This window comes from Chiloscyllium punctatum, chromosome 17 (genome assembly GCF_047496795.1).
Source record: "Chiloscyllium punctatum isolate Juve2018m chromosome 17, sChiPun1.3, whole genome shotgun sequence".
Lineage (NCBI taxonomy): Eukaryota > Metazoa > Chordata > Chondrichthyes > Orectolobiformes > Hemiscylliidae > Chiloscyllium > Chiloscyllium punctatum.
The window spans coordinates 93,709,257-93,727,011 of record NC_092755.1 but is presented as its reverse complement, the minus strand read 5'-3'; the positions used below and the strand labels follow the sequence as shown (position 1 = coordinate 93,727,011).

The 17,755-nt window shown below is 40.4% G+C and overlaps 1 protein-coding gene across 1 annotated transcript in view; it reads right to left on the bottom strand.

The window, feature by feature from the left end:
- The window catches only part of morc2 (MORC family CW-type zinc finger 2), a 91,796-nt gene that overhangs the window by 9,540 nt on the left and 64,501 nt on the right, over positions 1-17,755 (bottom strand). The window contains exons 16-20 of the mRNA XM_072587959.1: positions 11,893-11,998; positions 11,425-11,536; positions 9,629-9,703; positions 1,375-1,740; positions 219-377 (exon numbers count right to left, since the gene is read on the bottom strand). Of these exons, the coding sequence (XP_072444060.1) occupies positions 219-377; positions 1,375-1,740; positions 9,629-9,703; positions 11,425-11,536; positions 11,893-11,998 (818 nt within the window). The remainder of the gene's footprint in view (positions 1-218; positions 378-1,374; positions 1,741-9,628; positions 9,704-11,424; positions 11,537-11,892; positions 11,999-17,755) is intronic.

Here is a 17,755-nt window from a genome sequence, read left to right as displayed (position 1 = left end):
TAGTACAATTTAAGGAAAATGGTGACCAGAAACACAGAAACATAGCCGAGCAAAAGTCAGCATCTACAGGAAGCAAAGATAAATAAATAATGAATAGGGGACAGTTTTCTTCAAAGGTAATTGAAAGTATTAAAGAAGCCACAGAGAGGAAGAGGAGTGGATAAACAATGAGGGTAGATTTACTGAGGGGATACACGTAAAACAGTTTGCTGAACTACCTCCACAACATCAGCTATGTCCTTTTTAAGACGCTTCGAGTCTGAAACCTTTGCAGATATCTTCACTTTCCTTTCTTCCTGCTCCTCTTCCTCCTCGTCTTCCATTTCCTCTTCCTCACTGCTTTCTATTGCTGTATTCCTCTTTCGTGTCCCTGCAGACTATGTAAAGGAGAAGTAATTTTTAAAAACATAAAACAAGGCTTCTAGAATTAGGAAGTATCGACATAAAAAAGCTCCCAACAATTTCCAGACTTTTGGAACACTGTTTTGTAATTATTTTGAGTTTGTTGGGAAGCATATATCAATTGAGAGACTGCAACATTTCCCTGGTAGGTTGCTTTGCTTCCCATTTTGGAAGTCTAATCAGCACTGCAACCTAGCTGAAAGGGAACAATAGCCTCTGCAAAGCCTCAGATGCCAACTCCTGCTAAATCCGCTAAAAGTGGAGGCTAAATCACTTTGTTGGGCTGTCCATTCTCATTGCTGCAGGAAACACCTAGCTTCTACTTGGTACCTTAGGGAAAAAAAGCATCTGGTCCAGCATTGGTATGTAATAATCTATGCACAATTTTCTGCAAATGACGAATTGGAGTTCCTGCTTTAGCACACTTGTGTGAAGTTTTGATGGCCATCTTCACACACTAAGGCATAAAAATGCTGTTAATCAACTTTTTTTTGTTTCCTGCTGAGCTGTAGGAGAATTACAAGCAGTTTTGAATCTGCAAGTGTCCAACATGCAGCCAGCAAAATTCTCAATGACTCGAAAAGTTAAGACCACTTTACTACAGAAAACTCCCTGCAATAGCTGGAAAGTAACATAGGAAAGCAGCTAACCATTATAAGAGAATCCGGCCTGAAATATCTTGTCAAATTAATATAAAATGCAAGACAAACAAAAAGATGGTGTCAGCAGAATTCAGGAAAACTAGTCTCAAATATTAAATACAACCAGACTGGCACAAAGCAAAGATCGGCAATTGACTGGTGAAACAAATACTGCAACAGATGTCGATCCGACGTTCAGTTTAAGACATCTTGTTTGAATAATTAAGGGCATACATTCTGCTTTCCACTTATAATCTTAACTCAAAATTCAGTTCAACCGCCCATTTCTCAGTGGTTCCTTTAAAGATTCATTTAAAATTATTTTAAATACCTGTGTTCCCCTACTCAGAGTGTCTTTCCTGAGTCCCAAGGTTTTTGCTCCTTTCGATTGTTGACTCTTCACGCTTGCAGAGATAGAAGGAGAATTCCTGGTGGAAGTAGAAGGCTGAGATCCAACTTTGGAAGGTTTTTGTTTTGCAGAGATTGTTGGCCGCTGCTGGGGTCGCCCTGTGTTGATTGCTGCTTTCTTACTATTAAAGCTGGTGTGTGGGGTCACGACTTTGCCCACAGATCTGGCTGCAGATCCCTTTCGCAGTAAAGTCTGGGACTTTGTTGGAGGTGGGTGACTTGGAGCATTTTTGATTATATCAGCTAGAGGTGGTGATCGTGGTCGCTGACTACTTGCAGATGACTGTCCCTACAAAGTAAAACACTAAGTTATTAAAATAGAAATACAAAGTTTTACCTGGTGGTCATCACAGTAATTTCAAAGTCTTCAAATTACTTTTGCTCTCAAAACTGTCCACATTTCTTCCCTTCAAGCTTCAAAAGCATATATCACACATGAAACGAGGTGAGAAAAATAGTTCTCACATCTCCCATTTTACTGGCATTGAAGAATTAACTGCAGATGTGCTGATCTGTGCTCATTTATTTCCACTGAACTATAAGATTGAGGTCTACTTCTCAAGAAACTACAAAGACCCCATGTGAAATTTGCTTAGATTTTGAAGTCTAGCTCCTAATGATGGAGCTCACACCACAAATGGTGTATTCTGCTGCAGACAGTCGATTAGCAATCAACCTTAGAAAGGCCCCACAATAGCTAATCTGAGAAATCCTCACAAAAGTTAGGATGTTTGTCTTGAAGAATTATTCCATTTAACTCTATCATAATTGTACTGATAAAGGGCTATATTGGAGACAAGTAAACAAGAATGCATTCCTCCTATTAGCACCACAGAGCTAAAGAGATGCTGCTTTTGGCATCATCCAATTGGTAAATCGTCTTGAACATTCAATTTTGATTCTAGCACGATCAATCATTCAGCTGTAGAACTCAGAACCAGATGTGAAATCAGAAGCTGAAATGTCTATCCTAAACACAAATCAATTAATCCTGTTTTAAGGAGTTGCGAGGAAAGAAAATACAAAAGGTTTGGAGTAAGCTGTTAAAAGAAAACTATTCTAGTGGCCACTATTTGAAAGCACTCAAGAAGGATGAACCACATGTGGTTAACAGAGGCTTATCAAAGACAATATGTAATCAAAAACAAAGACATATGATAAAACTAGTGATTATGTGCTATGATCAACTTCAGAACTTTAATAACTGTTCACAGATGGAAAGAAGCAACAATAACGCTGCCTGGAATAAACTGTATAGGGACAAAGTCAAACACATACAGGAATTGAAAGCACTTGAAAGCCATGTCTGAGAAGAGGAGGAGTCAACACTTCGCAAACAAGACTTTTTGACATATTAATAGCTGTGGCGATGCTGCTCCTTTAATAATGTTAAGTTGTTCTTGTTTATTTCTCAGAGGAGTCGTAACCGCATAGATTCCGACGTGTCAGGTTTGTATGGGTTTTAGGGCCAATTTGATTGCAGCCAATAGATACTGCCCAAGGGAAAAGGCTTTCAAGTTTTAAAAACAAATGGAGAGTGGCCAGTTCTCCAAGCTTGGCTTTTCTCTGGTTTGGTTTTACCAAGCAGTCAGCTTTTTGAGGCTGCTGGTCAAAGAAACAGTTCCATGTTGATCCCCTCTCCTCTGACATCTCCCTTATAAGGGCCGGTGTTTGATTTTACCTTTTGTGCCAAGGGGGCGCTTATGGGGACGTTGGAAGTATTTGGAACAGCATCATTAAGTTGCGATAGAGTCGATTGGGTTTTTAAATAGGCATGTTAATCTAAATTCAGTTTTCTTTTGTTCATGTGTAAATAAATACTGTTTTGTTTAAAACTGAGTGGCTGGGACAGCTGCATTACTTCTGGAATATCCACTTTACATCTGCTTAAAACAACAAGAAAAGTTAGGTTCTGGGCTACCTTTTTAAAATGTTTTGAGGGGGTTGGGCCTGGTCTATAACAAATTGGAGGCTCTTTGCAAGATTTGTTCTTTAGTTCCAATTTGGGATTAGGCAGTGAGTGGTAGGTGTTTGTGTCTTTTGTTCCAGGTGTTTCTTTTGGTTGGTTTAAACAGTGTGTGGGACAGCAATGGCTCTTTCAGTCACTAAGAGTTTTCTGGGGATGGAAGAAATGACTTTGGGGGCTTTACCAAAGGTGAACAAGGAAAAGCTGCTGGAATTGGCAGTCAAGCTGCAGTTGGAGCTGCCTCCTTTTCATGAGGAACAGAAAGATACTTACAGCAATAGATCAGCATTTAAATTTGCTGGAAATGCCAGAATGTGGGGAGATGGCTAAAATTCAATTGAAAATTAATCAGCTTGAGTTAGAAGCAAAAGACAAGGAAAACATAAAAGAAATGAAACTGTTTGAATTACGATTAAAAGCAAAGCTAAGAGAAAAAGAACAAATCACTTTAGCAGAACAAAAAAAAGAGAAGAGGAGAGGGAGGAAAGGAAGAAAGAGAGGGAAGTGTGAACTGCAGAAATTGGTACTTGGACAGGAAAGTCAGCTTTTAAGGGCTGGAGAAAGTGACTGAAGGTAAAAGCTGAGTAAGGGAGAGAGTGAGGATGAACAAACCCATCGTGTTCAAAGGCCCGGTGAAAATTTGGTTAAATATATTTAAGCATTGCCTAAATTTGAAGAGAAGGACGTAGGATCCTTTTTCATCTAATTTGTGATGGTGGCTAAACAAATGAAGTGGCTTTCGTTAGCTCAAACAAAACTTGGACGGAGAGATAGTGAGGTGTTCGTTTCACCACAGAAGGTGTCTGGGGCATATGAGATGGTGAAGAAAGCCATCTTAAGTGCCTTTGAGCTTGTGCCAAAAGCCTACAGACAGCATTTCAGGAATCTGAGGAGGGACCCTGGTCAAACCTACATGGAGGTTGAAAGGATCAAACAAAGTAATTTTGAAAAGTGGATAAAGGCACTAAAAACAGAACAAACCTATGGCGCTCGTAGAGAGACAATTATTTTGGAGGAGTTAAAAAATTGACTTCCTGAGGTAGTGAGAACTTATGTGGAAGAGCAGAGAGTTAATACAACAAGATTAGCAGCTGAAATGGATGATTATGAGTTGGTCCATAAATCAAAGTTTAGCTTCCAACATCAGTTTCAATCAGTGAGGGTGAAAAGAGAAATCCTCACATTAAAAAGGTTCAGGCAGATCTCAGTGAAGATCATAAAGATAACTTATAACAGGTTAAAATGTAAACTCTAGAAGGAGAAAGAAAAGTTGAAAAGCTCCAGTGTTTTCACTGCAATAAAGTAGGCCACGTGAAATCAGTGTTGCTGAGTTAGGAAAAGCACTGGAAGCCAGATGCAGGAAAACAGGATAAACCAGTGAATTTTGTTCGAGTGGTAACAGAAAGCACAGTGGAGGCTAAAAATCTGCACCAGAATATACAATCTGTTAGGAAGTTGGTTAAGGAGGAAGTGCCCAACTTTCCTAAATCATATACCTGCGAAGGTAAAGTTTACTTGCATTAGCTAGCAGCAGCAGGTAGAGGTTACAATATTAAGAAATACAGGATCCTCTCAATCTTTGATACTGAAAGATGAGGAGATATATATCTCTGAAGGACTCTGCCAGAAAAAGTGCTAGTAACAGGAATTCATGGTGCGACAAGCGCTCAATTATGTAAAATGAGGTTAATCAGTCCAGTGAAAAGTGGAGAAGTCAGGGTAGGAATACTGGACAAACTCTCAGGTCCAGGAATACAATTTGTCCTTGCTAACAATATAGCTGGCTAACAGGTAGGAGTGCCATTTACTGTGGTTGAAAACCCAGTGGAAACTTGGGCAACTGAACTAGTGCTGGACGCATTTCCTGGAACTGTTCCTGATTGTGGTAATGAGGGTCACAAAGTCATCACTTAAAACAAGAGAGATCAAACAGTACAGATAAGAAAGTTGACATGGAATTAGCAAATACGCTGCTGATCAAATGGTTGAGACAAACCAGGAGCAAATAGATGACAAAGCAGACATCTTTAGTTCAAAGAAATTAATGAATTACAGCAGAAAGATGAAAATTTAAAGCAATTGTAACAAAAGGCATACACGGAAGAATCTCGATGTATCCTGAAGCGCTACCACATTAAAATACTATTGTACATTCAGTACGATAAGAAATGGGCTGAAGTTATGAATAGGAAGGGTTTTGGGGGTGGGGGTGGGGGGGTGGAGATATGGGCCAAGTGCAGGCAAATGGGACTGGATTGGGTTGGGATATCTGGTCGGCATGGATGAGTTGGATCGAAAGGTCCGTTTCCATGCTGTACATCTCTATGACTCCAAGCAGTAATAAAACTGCACCTTGAAGGTCTACTCCTGCATTTGAGGAACCTTTTACAAGAGTCTTAATTGCCGACCTGATATCCCAACATAATCTAGTCCCACCTGCCGGCACCCCGCCCATGTCCCTCCAAACCCTTCCTATTCATATACCCATCCAGATGCCTTTTAAATGTTGCAATTGTACTAGCCTCCACCACTTCCTCTGGCAGCTCATTCCATACAATTACCACCCCTCTGCATGAAAAGGTTGCCTCTTAGGTCTCTTGTATATCTTTCCCCTCTCACCCTAAATCTGCCCGCATGCTCTCGACTCCCCCATCCCAGGGAAGAGACTATCTATTTATCCTATCCATGTCCCTCATGACTTTATAAACCTCTATAAGGTCACCCCTCAGCCTCTAACGCTCCAGGGAAAATAGCCCCAGCCATTCAACCTCGCCCTATAGCTCAAATCCTCTAACCCTGGCAACATCCTAGTAAATTTTTCTGTTTCACAACATCTTTCCGATAGGAAGACCAGAATTGCACGCAATATTCCAACAGTGGCTTAACCAATGTCCTGTACAGCTGCAACGTGACCTCCCAACTCCTGTACTCAATACTCTGACCAATAAAGGAAAGCATACCAAACACCACCTTCACTATTCTATCTACCGGTGACTCCACTTTCAACGAGCTATGAACCTGCACTCCAAGGTCTCTTTGTTCAGCAACACTCCCTAGGACCTTACCATTAAGTGTACAAATCCTGCCAATATTTCCTTTACCAAAAGGCAACACCTCGTATTTATCTAAATTAAACTCCATCTGTCACTTCTCAGACCGTTGGCCCATCTGATCAAGATCCCGTTGTAATCGGAGGTAATCATCTTCACTGTCCACTACACCTCCAATTTTTGTGTCGTTTGCAAACTTGCTAACTATACCTTTCATGCTCCTATCCAAATCATTTATATAAATGATGAAAAGTAGAGGACCCAGCATTGATCCTTGTGGCACTCCACTGGTCACAGGCCTCCAACTTTGAAAAACAACCTTCTACCACCACCCTCTGTCTTCTACCTTTGAGCTAGTTGTGTCCAAATGGTTAGTTCTCTTTGTATTCCACAAGATCTAACCTTGCTAACCAATCTCCCATGAGGAACCTTGTCCATATAGATCACGTCCACTGTTCTGCCTTCATTAATCATCTGTTACTGAGACAAGTTAGCGAGACATGATTTTCCATGCATAAAGCCATGTTGACTATTCCTAATCAGTCCTTGCCTTTCCAAATATTTGTACGTCCTGTTCCTCAGGATTCCCTCCAACAACTTGCCCACCACTGAGGTCAGGCTCCATAGTTCTCTGGCTTGTCCTTGCCACCCTTCTTAAACAGTGGCACATTAGCCAACATCCAATCTTATGGCACCTCACCTTTGACTATCGATGATACAGTATCTCAGCAAGGGACCCAGCAATCACTTCCCTAGCTTCCCACAGAGTACTAGGGTACACCTGATCAGGTCCTGGGGAACTATTCACTTATGTGTTTCAAGACATCTCGCACTTCCTCCTCTGTAAGTATGGACATTCTTCAAGATGTCACCATCTATTTCCCTACATTCTATATCTTCCATGTGCTTCTCCGCAGTAAAGACTGATGCAAAATACTCATTTAGTATCTCCCCCATCTCTTGTGGCTCCACACAAAGGCCGCCTTGCTGATCCTTAAGGGGCCCTAATCTCTCCCTAGTTACCCTTTTGTCCTTAATGTATTTGTAAAAACCCTTGGATTCTCCTTAACTCTATTTGCCAAAGCTATCTCATGTCCCCCTTTTGCCCTCCTGATTTCCCTCTTAAGTATATTCCTACTGCCTTCATACTCTAAGGATTCATTCAATCTCTTCTGTCTATACCTGACATATGCTTCCTTCTTTTTCTTAACCAAACCCTCAGTTTCTTTCGTCATCCAGCATTCCCTATGCCTACCAGCCTTTCCTTTCACCCTAACAGGAATACACTGTTGAGTGCATCGAACCCTTATGTCAAACAAAAAGTGGGAATCAGCATTGGTTAACAATAATGCATGTGTCCACTAGATTTCCAGAGGCCGTTCCATTACATAATATTACAGCTAAAAGGATTGTGGAGGAGCTACTCAAATTTTTCACTAGCTATCAACGACCCACAGAAAACACAAATTAGATCAAGGGTCAAACTTCACATCAAAATTATTCAAGGAAGTTATGGACAGCTTAAGAATAAAACAATTCAAATCTACTGCAAACCATACAGAATCACAGGGAGCGCTGAAAAGTTAGCATCAGACATTAAATAACATGTTGAGGGATTGTAGTCAAGACTATCCAAATGATTGGAATAAAGGAATTCCATTTGTCCTTTTTCAGAAATGCACCAAATTAATTGATTAAAGTAGGTGGAGTAGCAGAAAGCATAAGGGACTGTCAGAGAATATAGAAGGATATAGACAGACTGGAGAGTTGGGCAGAAAAGTGGCAGATGGTTTTCAATCCAGACAAATGTGAGGTGATGCATTTAGGCAAGACTAATTCTAGAGAGAATTATACAATGAACGGAAGAGTCTTGGGAAAAATTGACGGGCAGAGAGATCTGGGAATGCAGGTCCATTATACCTTGAAGTTTGCTGCCCCGGTGGATAAAATGGTCAAGAAGGTATATAGTATGCTTGCCTTCATTGGATAGGGTATTGAGTAGAAGAGCTGGCAAGTCATGTTAAAATTTTACAAGACATTGGTTTGGCCGCATTTAAGAATACTGTGTACAGTTCTGGGCGCCAAATTACCAAAAGGACGTGGACACTTTGGAAAGGGTGCAGAGAAGGTTTACGAGGTGGTTGCCTGGTATGGAAGCTGCTAGCTATGAAGAGAGACATTGAGTAGGTTAGTTTTATTTTCATTAGAAAAAAGGAGATTGAGGGGGGACCTGATTGAGGTTTACAAAATCATGAAGGGTCTATACCACAGGGTGGATAAAGACAATCTTTTTCCCAGGGTGAAGGATTCAATAACGAGAGGTCACTCTTTCAAGGTGAGAGGTGGAAAAGTTTAAGGGGGATACACGTGGCAACTACTTCACACAGAGGGTGGTGGGCGTTCGGAACGCATTACCAGCAGAGGTGGTAGAGGCAGGCACGGTAGATTTATTTAAGATGTGTCTGGACAGATGCACGAGTAGGTGGGGAGCAAAGGGATGCAAATGCTTAGGAACTGGGCGACAGGTTTAGACAGTTGATTTGGATTGGCTGTCTTGGAGGGCCGAAGGACCTGTTCCTGGGCTGTAAATTTTCTTTGTTCTCTTTGTCCATTGCTCTAAATTCAGTCATTTGAGTCAGTTTTTGGGCAATAAGTGATAGGACTGCTAAAATTGGTTAAGGAGAAATTAGTAAGTCAGAATTCAGAGACCACATATTTGGACTATGTGTCAGGAGCAAAAGGCACATAAGAGCAACTTTGTCATGCAGAAGGTGGTGCGTGTATGCCAAAGGAAGTGGTGGAGAGGAGTACAATTACAACATTTAAAAGGCATTTGGATGTGCGTATGAATAGGAAGGGTTTAGAGGGATATGGGTTAATTGCTGGCAAATAGGACTAGGGTCAGATTGGGATGTCTGGTTGGAGTGGATTGACTGGACCAAAGGGCGTTCCCATTGCTTAAATACAAAATATGGTAAAATTAATATTCCTGGTGTACAAGGTTTGAACAACAGTTGCAGTTTCACATCTAATTCACATACTGTACCCATGAGATATCCCCACATTGTACTGAGTTACCATTAAAATTTAAATAACATATAACCCCCAACTCTTCCACTCTTTAGAATCCACGGCCCTTGTATGAAACTGGCATTACTCACCTCCAGCAAGGGTTTGCTGCTGACTTCCAGTGGCAATTTTTTTAAATCTGCCTGTGAACGGATAGGCATATTTTTCTGGAAATAAATAAAATTAAAAATAAAAATCCTTCTCCAAAATTAAATAGCCAAAAAGACCCACTTTAACTGACATGGTCAAAATAAAAGAGAAACTGAACAGGAATACATTTTAATTTCCTGTAATTTTTTCTTGAAAGTTATTGTAGAAACATTTAAGTTCTCTGCAGATATCTTACACTGAGAAAACGAGAAGTATTTTTGTCTTCGATTTAGCATGGTATTTGTTCCCATTAGTTTTTCGTGATAAATACCAACTTCCCACACAAAGCATTTTGGTGCAAATCCTGTTTCACCTTGTGCAAGGGATAGCATGGTGAGTCAATGGTTCGCACTGCTGCCTCTCAGCACCAGGCACCCGGGTTCAATTCCACCCTTGGGCAACTGTTTGTGCGGAGTTTGCACATTCTCCCCATGTCTGCATGGGTTTCTTCGAGGTACTCTGGTTTCCTTCTACAATCCAAAGATATGCAGGTTAGGTGGATTGGCAATGTTAAATTCACTATAGTGTCCAGGGATGTGCCGGCTACATGTATTAGCCATGGGAAATGCAGGGTTACAGGGAACGAAGAAAAGTGGTGAGTCTGGATGGGATGCTCTTCAGAGGGTCGTGTGGACTTGATGAGCCAAATGGTGCGTTTCCACACTCTGCAGATTCTATCATTCTAATACTCAAGTAATAGAGCAAAACCGTTCAATTCAAATTATAAATTGGCAAATGTGTTTGATTGGCAATAATTGTCTTAATTACTAGTTATTTAAAAATGTTTGGTCTGAGTCACTTTGAAAAAGCATTAAATCAATCTTAATTAAATTGTTAAGGGTTGGAAAAAGTGGAGACTTTTCTGAATCCACTATACCTTTAGTAGGTTACTCAGCTTTCATGAAGCGTGAGATAAAGACTGTCCCTTAAGTGTTTGGTTTAATTTAGCATCACAACTATGAATAGCAGTTGCTATTTAGAGGTGGTTTAACTTGACAATTAGAACAACTTACAAATAAACAGCAGCACAATTACTGTAAAACCTTCATTGTGGCATTCTTACCATTTATTCTTTTTTTAAGAAACTGTTCGATAAATGCCCTGGGTTAATTTAGCTGACCTTCAGATGACAAACTGAAAAGTGAGCAACCTGGCTCAAACTGCAGGACACAAAGTCAGTTTAGAGTTTGGAGGCAGAATGGGATGCAAATAAGAAAGTAACATTTCCAAAATGATTGTTAAAAAAAACTAAAAACTAATCTAAGGGCAAGTAATTTTTCTTTGATTGAAATAGACTTTTTAAAAACCTTCATCTGCTTATCTAGATGAAGGAATTTAATGCTATTAAATAAATGCCAGTGTTCACATCAAAATGAAAAGATTCATTTTTATATATAACATCTTCTGAACTTAATGCCTCAAACAGTTTTAAAGGCAATGAAGCATAGCAACTGTGTAATGTAGAAAATATAGTATCCACTTTAGTTCATCAAGGCTTCATAAACAGCAATGTGGTGAGAGAGATCGTTTTGCAGTGTAATTGAGGGATAAAAGCTTCAGACATGACATGGCAACATCTTTGCCTCTTCAGAAAGGGGCCCTGGGATCTTTCATATTCAAGATTCAGTTTGTAGGTTTCAGCTCATATACTTCAACATTTAAATTATGTGAAAATCAAAATGGGAATAAATATAATTGTTCTTTTCACATCAAATTCACTTTCATGCACCAAGAATACCTTCAGTGCTTCCAACTTCTTTTGTTGTGCCTGTATTTTCTCCTCATGCGATTTCACCTCTTTTCGAAGTGTCCCTATTGGAACATTTTGTTTCTGTTCTGGAGCATCACACCTGAAGAAAAACAATGCAACGTGTGTTAATGAACAGGAAACGTACTTTAAAGAGTTACACCGAAAGTGAACAATTTTCTTGTGCACCCAATGCCATTTCAAACATATTTTGGCCTCATTTCTTTTTCAGATGGATTGTATTTCCGTATGTTCTCAACAAAATGAGACCAATTACATTGTGCGGTTATCCTGCTCTCTGAATTGAATTTTACCTCCCATGGACCCATGGAATATTATGCCACCTACCCAATCTGTTGGGAGAGAGGTTCCCAGCAGTACCCTAACAATGTTAGGCATATCAGGATCATATATAAAGCAAAATTTTATCTCGGTGTGTTTTGAACTTGTCATACATACCGATTCTGTACATGGTCCGGACTCATGGAGCACGTCCAACTGTCTGGATATTCCTTACCAACATCATCCACTCTGTAGGGAAGAGTCCTCCATTTTAAACATTGATCTAGAAACCAAATACAAAAAACATTAGTTCCAATAAATGGTTCATTCTTAGAAGGAAATAGTTAAATTCAGTGTTTTCATGTTGATCATGTTATTCTGCTTGCCACTGTTATTAATATGGAAATTTTTCAAATCACCCACCATTTCTTTTAAACCTTCCCTAGTATCCCTCCCATTTAATCTGATCATCGATGCTTCCTAGGCCCCTAGCAATTAGGCAATCTGATCTCAGTCACAATTCATCATTTCAAAGTTTAGACCTTGAACATCAACAATTCTGGAATACATGGATTTTATTTCTTCTTCAGTGTACCAAAGCATACAAAAGGGACGAGATATCTAAATGGTTGGTCAGCCAAAATTAAAAAAAAACTGATTTTGTAAGATTCTTTTTTAAAAAGTTACAGAAGAAAATATTTCCCCTAACAGAATTTAAGAATTAGAGTTGGCTATGTAATTGAGGACCTAAAACTGATGCATTCGTCTTCTCACCTAGAAGAGTAAAAAGAGTGGCAAATATTCCAATTGCCTCACACCAGATAAAGCAGCATAAGAAATTTGAGCTGTAGGCTGTGGCGATAATACTTCATTTGAATTCCTAATCACTTGGTGCACCTGCACATTAACCTTTGAGATTCATATACGACACTCCAATCTCTGCACCAAAGTGAACAAGTTCACATTTTTCTACATTATATCTAACTGCCAATTTTGTGCCCATTTATTTAACTTATCTGCATCACTTTACAGAATCAAGTACCCCTCACAATTTACTTTCCCATATATCTTTATCTCATCAGCCAATTTAGCTATTTTGTTTTGGTCTTTTCTTGCACATCATTTAAATAAACTGTAAATAGTTAAGGCTGTGGTACGCCATTGGTTATAAACAACCAACCCTATATCAATAATGTTACTCCTTGCACCAAGACCTCTTATGTAGTAATCTTTATGTAGCTCCTTATTAAAGACTTTTTGAAAATCTAAGAACATCACATTAATAGGATATCTTTTATCCTTGTTATTTATTACTTTCTCAAAAAAACTCTTAACAACCCAATGATAATTTTCTTTTCCTTTCACAAACCCATGCCATTCTAAACAGGTTATGTTTTTCGAAGAGTCATTCTACAACCTTTACAATATGGAGATAGGCCGTGTGGTCTGTTGTATTCACAGTGGTCATCGAGCATCTATCCACTCTAGTCAGGTACTAATTAGAAACGTTGGGTATGATAGCTATTACAGTGACACCGTTGCAAAGTGACCAAAATTAAGAATTGAACTTTGAAAACAAAGGTAGAAGGAAGTGGGACAGTTAGTAAAAAAGAAGATTTCAGCACACTGGTGAGAAATTATATTGAAAGATCAAGACGTTAAATAAATTCTCCTCAGCCACCTGATGAAGGAGCAGTGCTTCGAAACCTAGTGCTTCCAAATAAACCTGTTGGACTATAACTTGGTGTTGTGTGATTTTTAACAACATTCAAGAAGTTTGGGTGAAGACAAGAATTATCAAGAGGACAAAGCCAATTGTGGGCAATCTTTCCTCTAAGCCGCTGGAAAGTTTTGCACATGTCAATTGGCATGCCATGAAATGGCTTCTAATTCTTGAAACTGCTACTGCAAACAGACTTTGGGGAAAAAAAAAGACATAGAACATTGCTCATGGAAGTAACTTGTTGGCCCCCAAACAGTGGCTACACTGTAGCACAGAGTATAAATTAAGAAATAATGGCTTCTAAGAAAAGTACTACAATATACACAAGCAATTTTAACCATATACAGATTGGTATCATAAACTTAGGGAATGATTTCATAGATTATATTTCAAACAGCTTCTTAAAACATGTTGCGGAACCAAATGGGGAACAGGCTGCTTCAGTCATAGTAATATGTAATGAGACAGAATTACTTAACAGCCTCATAAAATCTCAGAAAACAGCACAGAAGACCTTTAGACATACTATCAACATGAGTTTTTCAAATGAGCAACTCACAGTGAAGGATCTTCTAGCTAAGAGTGATCATAACATGATGAATTTCACCTTCAGTTTGTAAAACTGAAAAACCTGAAATTAATTTTTTCAACTTAAAGATCCATAACTTAGTGTGGAAACAGGCCCTTTGGCCCAATAAGTCCACAGTGACCCTCTGAACAGTCAGTGGCTCTTTGGCGGCACGGTGGCTCAATGGTTACCACTGCAACCTCATAGCACCAGGGACCCAGGTTCAATTCCAGCCTTGGGCGACTGTGTCAAGTTTGCACGTTCTCCCATTGCCTGCGTGGGTTTCCTCCGGGTGCTCTGGTTTCCTCCCACAGTCCAAAGATGTGCTGGTTAGGTGGATTTGCCAAGCTAAATTGGTGTTCAGGGATGTGTAAGTTAAATACACTAGTCAGGAGTAAATTTGGAGTAATAGGGTAGGGGAATGGGTCTGGAGGGTCAGTATGGACTTGTTGGGCCGAAGTGTCTGTTTCCACACTGCAGGGATTCTACGAAGCAACCAAAATCTAGCATGATCTGAGATTCAGAAACTCCACAGGTCAGACCTAACTATAAAGAAAAGCCAACAAAGAAATAGACAAATATGTTCAAGGAAACGGACTGGTCAAGTACAAAACAATTTTAAATACAATTTTTGAGGAAGACAAATAATTACTAGAATCAAAAGTATAGCACAATCATGAACAAATTAAGCTAGAAGTGAAGGAAGGAAGAAGAAATTTACCGAAACCAACAGGGGAAAAAGAAGAAGAAGGGTTTCGTTGGGATAAGAAGTTCCAAAAGGGTAGTGAGGAAACAGGGGCAGTAGTGTATGGTCATGGATGTAAGAACTTAACTAAGAATCATTTTGTCATTTCAACAGCAGGTGGACAGATTAAGGATGCTGGAGATTGGAAATAAAAACAAAGTACTGAAGAAACTCAGCCTGCCTGTGGAGAGAGAAGCAGAGTTATACATTTTGAGTCCAATGACTGTGGAGCAATATACTAATTTTCTGTATGATCACCTCTTCCAAGTTTTCACAATGAAGGATGTGATCAACATTTCCTCCAAAATACAAGATAATTTATGTAGAATTAATTCCTATGCAAACTTAAACTCTGCATGCTGAAAGGTTTGGACTCAGAAATAAGATTATATTTATTCCAAAGAGCTACTGGATGGGCAATAAATGCCATCCTGTCCAGCAACAAGGTTTTCCCAAGAAAGAGTTTTTAAAAAATTAGAGGAACTCACAACTCAAATGGACTATGGAAATCCTTGTGTATCAAAAGATAAATAATCGAGTTTGGTGTGAAGGATTGTTCGTTAATATCAAAGCTGTGGGGATTCAGGATCAACAGTACATAAAAACTGACCGACAGTCAAAAATGAACAGCTTTCTAGATTTAGCTATTCCAGGCTGTCCTATCTTGCACCAGCTTGCCATAAAGACCTACAGCACAGAAAAAGGCCCATCACATCTACACCTGTCAAAAACAACAACTTAACTAATCTAACCCCATTTTCTAGCACTTGGTCTACAATGTTGCATGCCTTGGCAACCCAAGCACACATCTAAATATTTCTTACAATATTCAGAGGGCCTCTGTTTGTACCATTCTTAAGCAGTGGGTCAGATTCCTACTACCCTCAGTGAGACATTTTTCAAAAACACCCACTCAATCTATTTCGTGGGCCCTAATCCTTCCAGAGTTATCTTTTTGCCTTGTAAAATATTTAAGGTTTTCCTCTATTTTACCTGCCATTATCCTTTCGTGCTTTCTTTGCCCTCCTAATTTCCTCTGAGGAAGCTAGCCAGTTGGATACCAAATTGGTTTGAAGGTGAGAGACAGAGGATGGTGGTAGAGGATGATTTTTGGTCTGGAGGTCTGTGACCAGCCATATGCCACAAGGATCAGTGCTGGCCCATTGCTTTTCACCACTTATATTAGCGATCTGGATTAAATATAGGATTTGGATTTAAATATATATTTTTTAAAAAAGATATGGTTAGTAACTTTGCAGGTGACTCCAAAATAGGTGGTGTAGGAAACAGTGAAGAAGATTACCTCAAGAGTACAATGGGACCTTGATCAGATGGTCCAATAGGCCAAGGAGTGACAGATGAAATTTAGTTTAGATGAATGCGAAATGTTGCATTTTGGTAAGGAAGACCAGGGTAGGGACTTATAAAGTTAATGGTACAGCCCTTGGGAGTCCCAGAACCCCACACCACCCAGTTCTACCTGTTATCCAAAATTTACAAACCTGACTGCTCCGGTTGACCTATCATCTCCCCACCAAGCTTATCTCCTCAAATCTTGACACATGCCCCCTTGGTCCAGGAACTCCCCACATACATTCGAGACACCACCCATGCCGTCCATCTCCGCCCCAACGCCTCATCTTCACCATGAACATCCAGTCCCTGTACATGCCCATCCACCATGACAAAAGCCTCCAAAGCCCTCTGTTTCCTCCTCTCCCGCCAAGCCAATCAGTAACCCTCCAGCAACACATTCGTTCAATTAGTAGAACTGGACCTCACCCTCAACAACTTCTCCTTCGAATCCTCTCACTTCCTCCAGACCAAAGAGGTAGCCATGGTCACCTGCATGGGCCCCAGCTATGTCTGCCTCTACATTGGATATGTAGAACAGTCAATTTTCCACAGTTACACTGGCACCACCCCCCACCTTTTCATCCGCTATATTGATTATTGTATCAGCGTCACCTTGTGCTCCCATATGAAGGCTGAACAGTTAATCAACTTCATGATGAATACCTTCCACCCTGACCTCAAGATCACCTGGACCATCTCCAACACCTCCCTCCCCTTCCAGGACCTTTGCATCTCCAGTGACTGACTCAACACAGACATTTACTTCAAACCTACTGATTTCCACAGCTACCTGCACTACACCTCCTCCCAAACCCTCCTGTAAAAACGCTATCCCTTACTCTCAATTCCTCCGCTTCCTCGTATCTGCTCTCAGGAGGAGCAATCCCAGGATATCCAGGTGGCCTCCCATTTGAAGGACTACAATTTCCCCTCTCACATGATCCACCATGCATCCCAGCGCATCTCCTCCTCTTCTGCCCTTCAATTGCAATAAGGATAGCCACCTCCACCGCCAAATCCAAGCCACGCAAGGACTATTAGAAAGAACGTCTCATCTTCTGCCTTGGGACCCTCCAACCACAAAGCATCAACATCGACTTCACCGGCATCCTCATCTCCCCTCCCCTCACTTCATCCTAGATCCAACTCTCTAACATGACACCGCCCTACTGAACTGCCCTCCCTGTCCATCCTCTTTCCATCTATCTGTTCCACCCTCCCCTCTGACCTATCACCATCAACACCCACCTACATCTACCTATCACCTTTCCAGCTACCTCACCCCACCCTCCTCATTTATCTCCCAGCCCCTTTCTCCCCAACCCCATCCCCATATTCCTGATGAAGAGCTTATGCCCGAAATGCCAATTCTCCTGCTCCTCGGATGCTGCCAACCTTCTGCGCTTTTCCAGTGCCACACTTTTCAACTCTGATCTCCAGCATCTGCAGTTCTCACTTTCTCCACAGCCCTCGGGAGTGTAGTCGAACAAAGGGACCTAGGGGTGCAGGTGCATATTCCTTGAAAGTGGAGTCACAGGAAGACAAGGTGACATTTGACATGCTTGCTTTCAGAACGTTATAAGTAGAATTGTCACATTGCAGCTATACAGCACATTGGTGAGCACTTTTATAATACTGCATACAATTC